Genomic DNA, 12558 nt, shown 5'->3' with positions numbered 1-12558 from the left:
AAAAAAAAAAAAAGCTAGCACGCTAATGTTAGCATGTGTCAAATGCCTACCAAGTTATATGACTGAGGCATACACATGCAAAAATTGTTAAAACATCTTTAGCATGCTAACAGTTAGCATGTTAACATTAGCCTGCTAACAGATAACAAGCGTCATCTACCAAGTTATGGAACTCTTAAAAGGTACAACGGCAAAATTGGCAAAATAAAAACTTAGCACGCTATTGTTAGCATGTGTCAAGTACCTACCAAGTTATATGACTCTGAGGCGAACGCATGCGAAAATTGTGAAAACATCTTTAGCATGCTAACAGTTAGCATGTTAAGATTAGCATGCTAACAGTTAACAGGCATTATCTACCAAGTTACGGAACTCTTAAGATGTTGACGGCAAAATTGACTAAAAAAAAGGAGCACGCTAATGTTAGCATGTGTCAAATGCCTACCAAGTTATATGACTCTGAGGCGAACACATGCGAAAAATTTTAAAACATCTTTAGCATGATAACTGTTAACAAGCGTCATCTACCAAGTTATGGAACTCTTAAGATGTTGGCGGGAAAAAAATAAAAGCTAGCACGCTAATGTTAGCATGTGTCAAATGCCTACCAAGTTATATGACTGAGGCATACACATGCAAAAATTGTTAAAACATCTTTAGCATGCTAACAGTTAGCATGTTAACATTAGCCTGCTAACAGGTAACAAGCGTCATCTACCAAGTTATGGAACTCTTAAAATGTACAACGGCAAAATTGGCAAAATAAAAACTTAGCACGCTATTGTTAGCATGTGTCAAGTACCTACCAAGTTATATGACTCTGAGGCGAACGCATGCAAAAATTGTGAAAACATCTTTAGCATGCTAACAGTTAGCATGCTAACAGTTAAAAAGTTACCAAGATATGGGAATCTTAAGATGTACGACGGCAAAATTGGCAAAAAAAACCCCACAACCTTATCACGCTATTGTTAGCATGTGTCAAGTACCTACCAAGTTATATGACTCTGAGGCGAACGCATGCGAAAATTGTTAAAACATCTTTAGCATGCTAACAGTTAGCATAATAACAACAGGTTATTTACTTCAAGTTATTAAGGATATCCATTCTCGTTTATAAAGTACAATTATTTCTGCATTTAAAATATTTACAAAATGGTTGCAAAGTTATATATGTGCGCCAAACAATATAAGTAAGTGTGTATATCAAAGTATACAATAATAAATATTACTGTGGTTCGTTCAAGGTGAGTCATCAAAGTGCGACGCCGTGCTTTTACGTCGCCTGAATGCGGATACATTCATGTCACCTCGGAGATTCCAAAACCACGTGGTGGTACTGTCGAATTGACCAGTTTACCAAAAAGTTATCCTCAATTGCAGTTTTTAAGCAGATTATAATGTGTATTTAACAGCTGGATGCATTCAAAAGAGAGTTAAACAAAAAGCCGACGAGTCATGTGAGTGTACACTTTCGCTTGTTATCACTTGGAACATGGTTTCCCTGAAGTACACAATCCCCAGTCAAAGTTGTTGAAGGCGAAACACGACAAACTTCGCACATTAAAAAGTCCGTCACTTGTTTTGTTGGCCTTTCCCCACAACAGACACATTGGGCCGTGGACACAAGTCAGATATGTACATTTTTATTCTTAATGTTCGATTTTCCTCCAGTTGTCCGGCGGACAGAACCGGAACAGTGACTGTGTCTCTTGTCCTTATAAAATAAAACACACATTTCCTCAAATAGGAAAACGACTAAACCTAAATACTAACACACATGTTTTACTTTTTTATAACTATTACATAATATTGGGGGTGATTTTGTGAGTCACATATTAATTTAGTTTAGGTAGATGTAATCGATTGAATTGGACGTAGCGGCTTTATTCTGAAATCGTAACCGGAAGTGGACAACTTTGATTTCCATGCGTGTGTGTTAAGGCTACCTTGTGTCACCTCTGAGGGACACTCCACACAAAAAACTTCTTGGACGGCCGCCACCATTCCTCGGTGCGGTCCGAAGTGAGGACTCCAACTGGGTCTGGGAGCTGGTTCCGGCCCGGCTGACTAGTTAGTCAACTGGTCCTCCTGAAGCGAGGTTTGTTGAAAAATCAGAGAAGACCCCGGAAATTGCCCTGTCCACGCCGACAGCGCGAGGTAACCAGCAGCGCCGTACTCCGCTCACTTTTCCACTCATTTTACTTTCAACTTAGTGCAACTCACTAAAACACGCGAGAATTTTCCTGGACTTCAACCAGGCGCGTTCAACAGGTTTAAAGACAGCTTCCGGCCTACAGTAAATCACAGCAGCGAGAGCGTAAATAACGACTTTGTTGGACTATTTAAGTGGCGTACTTAAAAGGCCGGGATAGTAAGAGGTAGTATGACGTCATGGGTTTGTGGCGTGTCCGAGCTAGCTGTTGACCTCTGACCCCTAGCTGTAGTTCCCACCCTCACCATCAGTCACATTACACTATAGTAGCACCTCAACTTACGAGCTTAATTGTTTTCATGAAGGGAACTCTTAACTATAAACACTTGTATCTCAAAGCAGCATCTCCCATTGAAATGAATTGAAATCCATCTACAAAGTGTGGCCACACTTTTTCTGCAGGCGAGCTACTTTTCAATTGACCAAGTCGAGGGGATCTACCTCATTCTAATATATATTTTATATTTATTTATTTATGGAGACATTTTTTGTCAACAAGTTAAATGTGTTTTATGATAATACAAGCATGTTTAACACATATAGATTATTTTCTTTCATGAAGACAAAAATATACCTGATTCTGATGACTTGCATTGATTGGAATCAGACGGTAGTGCTGATAACGTCCGCATTTTCAGATGATGGAAAAAAAAAGTCCTTCTTTCTGTCCAATACCACATGAAAATGGTTGTTTTTTGGCATCTTATTTGTCCAGCTTCCATACTCGTTTTTATACACTTTACAAAAAATACATTGACGGCAAACTCCGTAGCTTGCGAGCTTGTGCACGCCGGCTTTCTGAGACTCTTATTGATTGATTGATTGATTGAGACTTTTATTAGTAGGTTGCACAGGGAAGTACATATTCCGTACAATTGACCACTAAATGGTAACACCTGAATAAGTTTTTCAACTTGTTTAAGTCGGGGTCGACTTAAATTGATTCATGATACAGATATATACTATCAGATATACTATCATCATAATACAGTCATCACACAAGATAATCACATTGAATTATTTACAATATTTACAATCAGGGGTGTGGAGGGGGGGAGGGTAGGATATGGACAGCAAGTAGTGGACATAGAGAGAGAGATCAGAAGGCATAAGAAAAAGTATCTGTATTTGATTGTTTACATTTGATTATTAGCAATCCGGGGAGGGTGTTAGTTTAGGGTTGTAGCTGCCTGGAGGTGAACTTTTATTGCGGTTTTGAAGGAGGATAGAGATGCCCTTTCTTTTATACCTGTTGGGAGCACATTCCACATTGATGTGGCATAGAAAGAGAATGAGTTAAGACCTTTGTTAGTTCGGAATCTGGGTTTAACGTGGTTAGTGGAGCTCCCCCTGGTGTTGTGGTTATGGCGGTCATTTACGTTAAGGAAGTAGTTTGACATGTACTTCGGTATCAGGGAGGTGTAGTGGATTTTATAGACTAGGCTCAGTGCAAGTTGTTTAACTCTGTCCTCCACCTTGAGCCAGCCCACTTTGGAGAAGTGGGTAGGAGTGAGGTGGGATCTGGGGTGGAGGTCTAGAAGTAACCTGACTAGCTTGTTCTGGGATGTTTGGAGTTTAGATTTGAGGGTTTTGGATGTGCTAGGATACCAGGAGGTGCATGCGTAATCGAAAAAGGGTTGAACGAGAGTTCCCGCCAGAATCCTCAAGGTGCTTTTGTTGACCAGAGAGGAGATTCTGTAGAGAAATCTCGTTCGTTGGTTAACCTTTTTGATTACCTTGGTTGCCATTTTATCACAGGAAAGGTTAGCCTCTAGAATGGAACCTAGGTAGGTGACCTCATCTTTCCTGGTGACAACAATGTCACCCACTTTTATAGTGAAGTCATTGACTTTCTTAAGGTTGATGTGGGACCCATTATGTTGTTAGCGCAGGCAGGATGGAGCAGCGCTTTTATTGTGAAGACAGGAACTGTGCAGTCGGTCTTCAGAGTTTTGACGGCAGGTACGGCGTGAGAGTCTATTGAAATAAAAAGTGTTTCTCGCCTTCCTGTCGGTGATTTTTTTCTTAATGAGCTCGCAGCAGCCAGCGTCATCTCACAAGCCTTTCGGGTGCCGTGAATGTCAATCAAGTGACAAAAGTGACGTCATAGTGAAGATTGATGATCGCTAATTTTGAGGTCTATTTTTTTAATGCCTGGCTGGGGATCGACCGACACACCCTCCACGATCGACCGGTAGCTCGCGATCGACGTAATGGGCACCCCTGATCTATGTGGATCGTCTATATCAGTGGTCCCCAAACTACGTATCCGGCCCGCCAGCGTCCAAAATCCAGCCCGCCGGAAGTCCCAAGTTAAAAAATGCTTTATTTATTTTTTATTATAATTATTTAAAATCTGTCCTTTGTAATCCATTTTTACATACATATATATATATATATATATGTATACTTCAAAATAAATTATTACTTAATAATAATGAAACTGATTTGTTTTCAAATGTATGTATAACATTGTTTAGCCTTTTTAAAGAAGACATATGCATCATAGCAGATTATACAAAGTATACAATGACATCATGATGATCACATATTCAGTAGTCTAAGGGGAAACTATGTACAGACAGTATAAGGGGTCCTCAATTGATCAACATTGCGGTCCAAAACATGACATTTGTCGATATAAACAAATATCAAATAATTTTAAATACACATACAAAGTCTCCGAGGCAGCAGACTGTTAAAAAGTATCCAGTAACAAACGTGTCGGCATCACTCAACTCGATGCATGATGAGCTTAGTAAATTATTGTGGCCACTCGGTGTTGCAAAAAAAAGCCTTCAAGACAGTATGTATGTGTGTATATGTTTGTGTGTGTGCAGTGTTTCCCACACATTCATTTATTTGTGGCGGCCCGCCACGAAAGAATTACGTCCGCCACAAATAGATTTAAAAAAATTTTTTTTAATTTTTTTTAATTTTTATTGTTATTATTTTTTTTGTCCTGTCCAGCTTCTCAGGCAAATCATATAGTTGATGTAGATGCCTATATCGGCTGTTCAGATTTACTTTACAAAAAAGAAGTGTAGGATACTTCTCTTGTTGCCTTATTTGTATTTGACCACTACTGTTTTCTGTTTATTTGTTACTGACTGTGGCAGGACACCTCTGCCTCTGTTTCACTTTATGTTGCTGGTAAATAATATGGTTGTAGTAGTATGCTAAAGTTAAATTACTTAGTATGCCCTAATTAAAGGGGCAGAGCTTTAAGAGACATTTTAGCTTTTATATTTTATAAGATATATTTTTTGTAAGAACCACAATTAATAAATATATTTCAGTGAATAACTTATTGTTCAAATCTGTATATAAATATGTACATAAAGTGTTGTAATTATATTGTAAAATGGATGGATGGATGTTTAAAACAAAACTGTTATTAATTAGTAAGTATACATTTTTTGAGCCTTTTTAGAGAAAATCATATCATTGTAGTAAATTATGCAAATTACTCGATGATGTCATGGTGACAACGCCCAATAGCCACGCCCATAGCCACGCCCCCGCCGCCTCGGGTATCTTGGCAGTTTTAGGGAAACACTGGTGTGTGTGTATATATATATGTATGTGTATACATGTATATATTATATTATTTTAATGGATATCCATTCATGCATCCATTTTCTACCGCTTGGATGTATAATTTGTAAATAATATAATTAAATATTAAAAGTGTATGAAAGTTCGACTCCTGCCTTGTTTACGTCCGTGACAATCTCCTTAAAGTTTTGTAATCAAAAATATCAACCAGCTAAAATGTGCCAAACATGGATAAGTGTGGAGATAGCAGGGGATTTAAATGGGTGTAGTTTTGAATTATGTGTCGCGATTTGATGTTTTTTCTATAACATCCACAAAGTTCCGTAAGTAGGTTGTGTGACCATGTATGTTGACTTTCTGTGTTAGTTTTTTTGCGCCATGAGTGGGTAAGGTTGTTTGGATTGGGTCACATATAAAAATGCTTACACTTCAAAGTGTAATTCATGGTCATTAGCCAAAATTACTCACAAGTTGCAAAGTGTGGACACCCCTGGTATACGGTGTAGTGTCACTAATGAATGATTTAAGGTGGCATGTCCGTTTTTGGAATGTGGGAGGAGTCCGGAGAAAAGCCACAGATGCTCAGGGAGAACACGCAGGAAGATGTTTCCTTCATGTTTTTGTATTTTTTGGCCTTTCCTGGCAGAAGGTCCGAGCCATGTTCCGACTCCTCAGCCGTAACGGCCGGAAGAGGTCGAGCTGCCTGCTGGCCCAGCGGCGCTATGAGCACCACAGGGCCGTCATAGCCATCCGGCGGGAGGACATCAACCCGTGGGAGCGCAGGGCGCCGCTGGCCCCGCGTCACGTCCGGGAGCTGACACAAGACGGCATCAAAGTTGTGGTCCAGCCGTCCAACCGTAGGGCGATCCACGAGAAGGTGAATGTGTGTGACTTCTTCTTCTTCTTAGCTTCCAGCTGACTTGGGGTTATTCCGCTTTCAGTTCTACGCTAAAGCCGGCGCCGTCATCCAGGAGGACATCTCGGCGGCCTCGCTGATCCTCGGCGTCAAGAGGCCGCCCGAGGAGAAGGTGATCCCCAAGAAGACCTACGCCTTCTTCTCCCACACCATCAAGGCTCAGGAGGCCAACATGGGGCTGCTGGATGATCTCCTAAAGAAGGTGAGCACTCCTGCCAGGCAGAAAGTAGTACTCATTATTAATATTATTATAATTATTGTTATTATTATTATTGTTAGTATTATTATTGTTATTATTAACATTATTCTTCTTATTATTATTTGTATTCTTATTATGAGTATTATTATTATTATTATCATCATCAATATTATTATTAATATTATTTATCATTATTGTTATTAACAATATTATTATTATTATTTATTATTATCATTATTATTATTATTATTATTAATATTGTTATTATTTTTATTATTATTATTAATGCTATTGTTCGAGTCCAGGGGTGTCCACGGTGTTGCCCGAGGACCATTTGCGGTCCACAGCTCGTTTTTTTTTGGCCCCCAACACATTCTAAAGACAAAATAAAAACATCCTGAATTAGAAATAACACACAGAAAATAATTAATATGCAATTTATAGACAAATAAAATATAGAAGGTAAAGCACGTTAAATAAAGGGTAAACAAGCTACATAAATGGTAAAAGAAGGTAAATAAAATGTAAAAGAAGATAAAACAAGATAAAAAGAAGGTAAATAAAACGTAAATGAAAGGTATTTAAAAGGTAAACTAAGCTAAATAAAGGGTAAGCTAGCTAAATCAAGGGTGAAAAAAGGTAAATCAAAGGTAAAATAAAGAAGGTAAATGGAAGGTCTATAAAAGGTAAATTAAGCTAAATAAAAGGTAAATTAAGCTAAATAAAGGGTAAACAAGCTAAACAAATGGTAAAAGAAGATAAATACCAGAAAAAATAAGTTAAACAAGTAAAAAAAACAAGCTAAATAAAAGGTAAAGAAGCTAAATAAAAGGTAAGCAAGCTAAATAAAGGGTACAATAATGTAAATTAAAGGTAAAAGAAGATAAAACCAGTTATATAGAAGGTAAATAAAATGTAAATGGAAGGTATATAGAAGGTAAAACAAGCTCAATTAAAGGTAAACAAGTTAAATAGAAGGTAAACCAAGTTAAAAGGTCAAATAAGGTCAATAATAGGTAAATAGGAGGTAAAACAGTTAAAAGGTAAAATAAGGTAAATAAGAGGAAAATATAAATGAAAACAAGCTAAATAAAAGGTAGAAGAAGGTTTATAAAAAGTAAAATACGGTCAAAAGGAGATGAATAGAAGGTAACACAAGTTAAATAAAAGTTAAAAGAAGGTAAACAAGTTAATATTTCAAGTTGAACTATTAGGCAAAACCAATTTTTCTTAAACGTTTTTGTGTATTTGGGATCTCCATAATTCCCTATAATGTGAAATCAAAGCATGGAGGCATGGCAGAGATATTTATAAAACTATCTTGCCTTCCTTCATACTTCTCCAACGAGCCGTTTGGAATTTGCTCATCTGAGGTTTTTCCCAAGTGTGACATAAGCGGATCATCCATATACGGTAGAAATTTACCCAAATTGTTTTGCGCGAGTCCGCTATCGTCGTCCACACTGCATTCAATAATATCCTTCTTTTCCTCTATCCTCTTGTTGTGGGGCAGACTGGCTCGTACATGCACATGCATCCTCCGCTGTCGCCCTTTAGTAGTAGTTCATATTCAAGCGCTTAAAACTGAAGGATGACGGGGAGAATACGCTGTCCAAGTGGAGGCACGTAAATAAAACGGCGCGTTCTGAAGAGACGGTCAGAATATTTAGTTGAACTATTTCCCCTAAAATAAGCGTTGTGGGTTAGTGATGGGAAATGCGGCTCTTAGTGGCTCGGCTCACTAAAAGAGATTTTTTGTTACTTAAATTAACTTATTACCAAATTATGTGTATACTGTAATTCAGGGGTCACCAACCTTTTTGAAACCAAGAGCTACTTCTTGGGTACTGATTAATGCGAAGGGCTACCAGTTTGATACACACTTAAATAAATTGCCAGAAATAGCCAATTTGCTCAATTTACCTTTAACTCTATGTTATTATTAATAATTAATGATATTTACACTTAATTGAACGGTTTAAAAGAGGCGAAAACACGAAAAAAATGACAATTAAATTTTGAAACATAGTTTATCTTCAATTTCGACTCTTGAAAATTCAACCGAAAAAAAGAGGAGAAAAACTAGCTAATTCTAATCTTTTTGAAAAAATAAAAAAAATAATTTATGGAACATCATTAGTAATTTTTCCTGATCAAGATTAATTTTGGAATTTTGATGACATGTTTTAAATAGGTTAAAATCCAATCTGCACTTTGTTAGAATGTATAACAAATTGGACCAAGCTATATTTCTAACAAAGACAAATCATTATTTCTTCTAGATTTTCCAGAACAAAAATTTTAAAACAAATTCAAAAGACTTTGAAATAAGATTTAAAGGCCTACTGAAACCCACTACTACCGACCACGCAGTCTGATAGTTTATATATCAATGATGAAATCTTAACATTATAACACATGCCAATACGGCCGGGTTAACTTATAAAGTGTCATTTTAAATTTGCCGCTAAACTTCCGGTTCGAAACGCCTCTGAGGATGACGTATGCGCGTGACGTAGCCCGGCGAACACGGGTATGCCTTCCACATTGAAGCCAATACGAAAAAGCTCTGTTTTCATTTCATAATTCCACAGTATTCTGGACATCTGTGTTCATGAATCTGTTTCAATCATGTTCATTGCATTATGGAGAAGGAAGCTGAGCAAGCAAAGAAGAAAGTTGTTTTTTGAATTTTAATCATAATAAGTTTGAAGAAATATTTCACAAATATTCTTCCTCGAAAAAACAGAAGCTAAAATGAAGAATTAAATTCAAATTTATTTATTAATCTTTACAATAAAAAAAATAAATTTACTTGAACATTGATTTAAATTGTCAGGAAAGAAGAGGAAAGAATTTAAAAGGTAAAAAGGTATATAAAATCATTTTTAAGGTTGTATTTTGTCTCTAAAATTGTCTTTCTGAAAGTTATAAGAAGCAAAGTAAAAAAAATTAATGAATTTATTTAAACAAGTGAAGACCAAGTCTTTAAAATATTTTCTTGGATTTTCAAATTCTATTTGAGTTTTGTCTCTCTTAGAATTAAAAATGTCGAGCAAAGCGAGACCAGCTTGCTAGTAAATAAATACAATTTAAAAAGTAGAGGCAGCTCACTGGTAAGTGCTGCTATTTGAGCTATTTTGAGAACAGGCCAGCGGGCTACTCATCTGGTCCTTACGGGCTGCCTGGTGCCCGCGGGCACCGCGTTGGTGACCCCTGCTGTAATTGATGTCAAAACGCATGAAATATAACCTATGTGTAGTATTTATATGGCTTTATTAATAAACTTAACATATACATGAATACATTTGAAATAAAAAAGACCCATTTTATTTGTGAAAAAAGACAATCAACTGAACATTGCTCAACAAAATGTGGCAAACAAAAAGAAAAAGCAGCATCCGTGTGAGGTTTTATCGAAGATTGGCATTAGGAAAAAGACGATGACCTCAGCATTGTGTTATTCTTATAGCCAGACCTGTGTGTTTATTTCTGCACCTGACGTCACGATATATAGTGTGTTTTGTCCAATTACTGGATTAATCCAACACACTAATTGATCGATGAGTCGATTATTAAAATAATCGATAGCTACAGTTCTAATAAACTGCATTGCTATCAAAGGAGGAGGATAAAATATAGAACACACGTGACTTGCATGCACAAAGTCACGTCTTCCCACCTGCACACAAAAAGCCAGCCAACTGTCCTAATTACACCAGGGAAGTTTTTGTGAAACAGACCTTGACAAAATTCAATGTATGTGCGTGTGTCGACCAAGAGGCATCAGAGGAGACGTTGAATCGCCATGGCAACGGCAACTCTTAACGCGGGCCACCTGAGCGCCACCAGCGCAGAAGCAAATAGCTGTTGGAAGTCAGTCAGTCAGGTAGTTCTCGTGTTAAAACAATAATATTGCCGACGGAAATCACGGGAAGGGAATTAAACTGGCTGTCATAAAATTGTGCTTTAACTGTGTGATAACAGCCTATGATGATACCGCCACCTAGTGGCCTTTTATAGGTACTGGTGTAGGACCGGTATATTTAACATCGGTATTAATGTTTTTGTAATATTTAGCATTAAATTGGCCATATTATTTTGCATGTAATATTTAGCATTGTATTAATGTTTTTGTAATATTAAGCATTCGATTGGTCATATTTTTTTTAATGTAATATTTAGCATTAGATTGGTAATGCAGTATTAATGTTTTTGTAATATTAAGCATTAGATTGGTCATACTAATACATGACTGAGCAGCCAAAGTTCTTTAATTATTTTTTGGTTGCAGTCGTTTCCATTTCCTGTTCTATGGTTACCATCACACTTTTTGCCATCACTGGTGGTCTTGTGTGGTGTCACAAAAGCAGTCAAATGCTGCGTTTTTACACTTCCATTCACACTGAATGTAATGATAATAATAATAATAATTAGAGATGTCCGATAATATCGGCCTGCCGATATTACCGGCCGATATATGCGTTAAAATGTAATATCGGAAATTATCGGTATCGTTTTTTTTATTATCGGTATCGTTTTTTTTTTTTTTTTTTTTTTTTTAAATTAAATCAACATAAAAAAACACAAGATACACTTACAATTAGTGCACCAACCCAAAAAACCTCCCTCCCCCATTTACACTCATTCACACAAAAGGGTTGTTTCTTTCTGTTATTAATATTCTGGTTCCTACATTATATATCAATATATATCAATACAGTCTGCAAGGGATACAGTCCGTAAGCACACATGATTGTGCGTGCTGCTGGTCCACTAATAGTACTAACCTTTAACAGATAATTTTAGTAATTTTCATTCATTACTAGTTTCTATGTAACTGTTTTTATATCGTTGTACTTTCTTTTTTATTCAAGAAAATGTTTTTAATTTATTTATCTTATTTTACTAAATGTTTTTAAAGAACCTTATCTTCACCATACCTGGTTGTCCAAATTAGGCATAATAATGTGTTAATTCCACGACTGCATATATCGGTTGATATCGGTATCGGTTGGTATCGGTAATTAAAGAGTTGGACAATATCGGAATATCGGATATCGGCAAAAAGCCATTATCGGACATCCCTAATAATAATACATTTATTTTGGAATATGTTAGCTTAGCTGTGTGCTAGAGTATTAAAGCAGGAGATCCTAACATTTACTGTTGGCAACCTGGAGGGTTCACTGTACGTGTGTATGATTAAAGGTAAATATCAAATATAATCTACATGTAGTGTATCGCTGTATTGATAAAAAAGAGGTGTTATGATGTGCGGTTAAGTCGGCTTGTGATTGGACACAATGAACGTGACAGCTGGTGAATGTTTTTATGTGGATGCACATGTTTTTAAATGACTCCGGAGTGGAGAAATTTACATTTTATGTATATATGTGTATATATGTATTAGGGCTGCAACAACTAATCGATTAAATCGATTAAAATTGATTGTAAAAATAGTTGCCGATTAATTTAGTCATCGATTTGTTGGATCTATGCTATGTGCATGCACAGAGGCTTTAAAAAAATAAATACGGTATATATATATATTTTTATATATATATATATATATATATATATATATATATATATATATATATATATATATATATTTTTTTTTTTTTTTTCAATAAATCTTTATAAACTGCAACAGCTGAGAAACAATAA

The 12558-nt window shown here is 36.3% G+C and overlaps 1 protein-coding gene across 2 annotated transcripts in view; it reads left to right on the top strand.

Annotated features, from left to right (window-relative positions):
• Positions 1–1897: 1897 nt before the first annotated feature.
• aass (aminoadipate-semialdehyde synthase) overlaps positions 1898–12558 on the top strand; it is a 44214-nt gene continuing 33553 nt past the window's right edge. Inside the window, exons 1-3 of one of the 2 annotated variants that reach the window (XM_062042960.1) lie at positions 1898–2101; positions 6420–6650; positions 6715–6891. In XM_062042960.1, coding sequence (XP_061898944.1) covers positions 6432–6650; positions 6715–6891 — 396 coding nt within the window. In that variant the 5' untranslated portion in view covers positions 1898–2101; positions 6420–6431. Of the gene's footprint in view, positions 2161–6419; positions 6651–6714; positions 6892–12558 lie in introns of both variants that reach the window. The other variant, XM_062042959.1, reaches the window with a different exon arrangement.

Source organism: Entelurus aequoreus, linkage group LG03 (assembly GCF_033978785.1).
Source record: "Entelurus aequoreus isolate RoL-2023_Sb linkage group LG03, RoL_Eaeq_v1.1, whole genome shotgun sequence".
NCBI classification, from domain to species: Eukaryota; Metazoa; Chordata; class Actinopteri; order Syngnathiformes; family Syngnathidae; genus Entelurus; species Entelurus aequoreus.
This window is presented reverse-complemented; position numbering and strand designations above follow the sequence as displayed.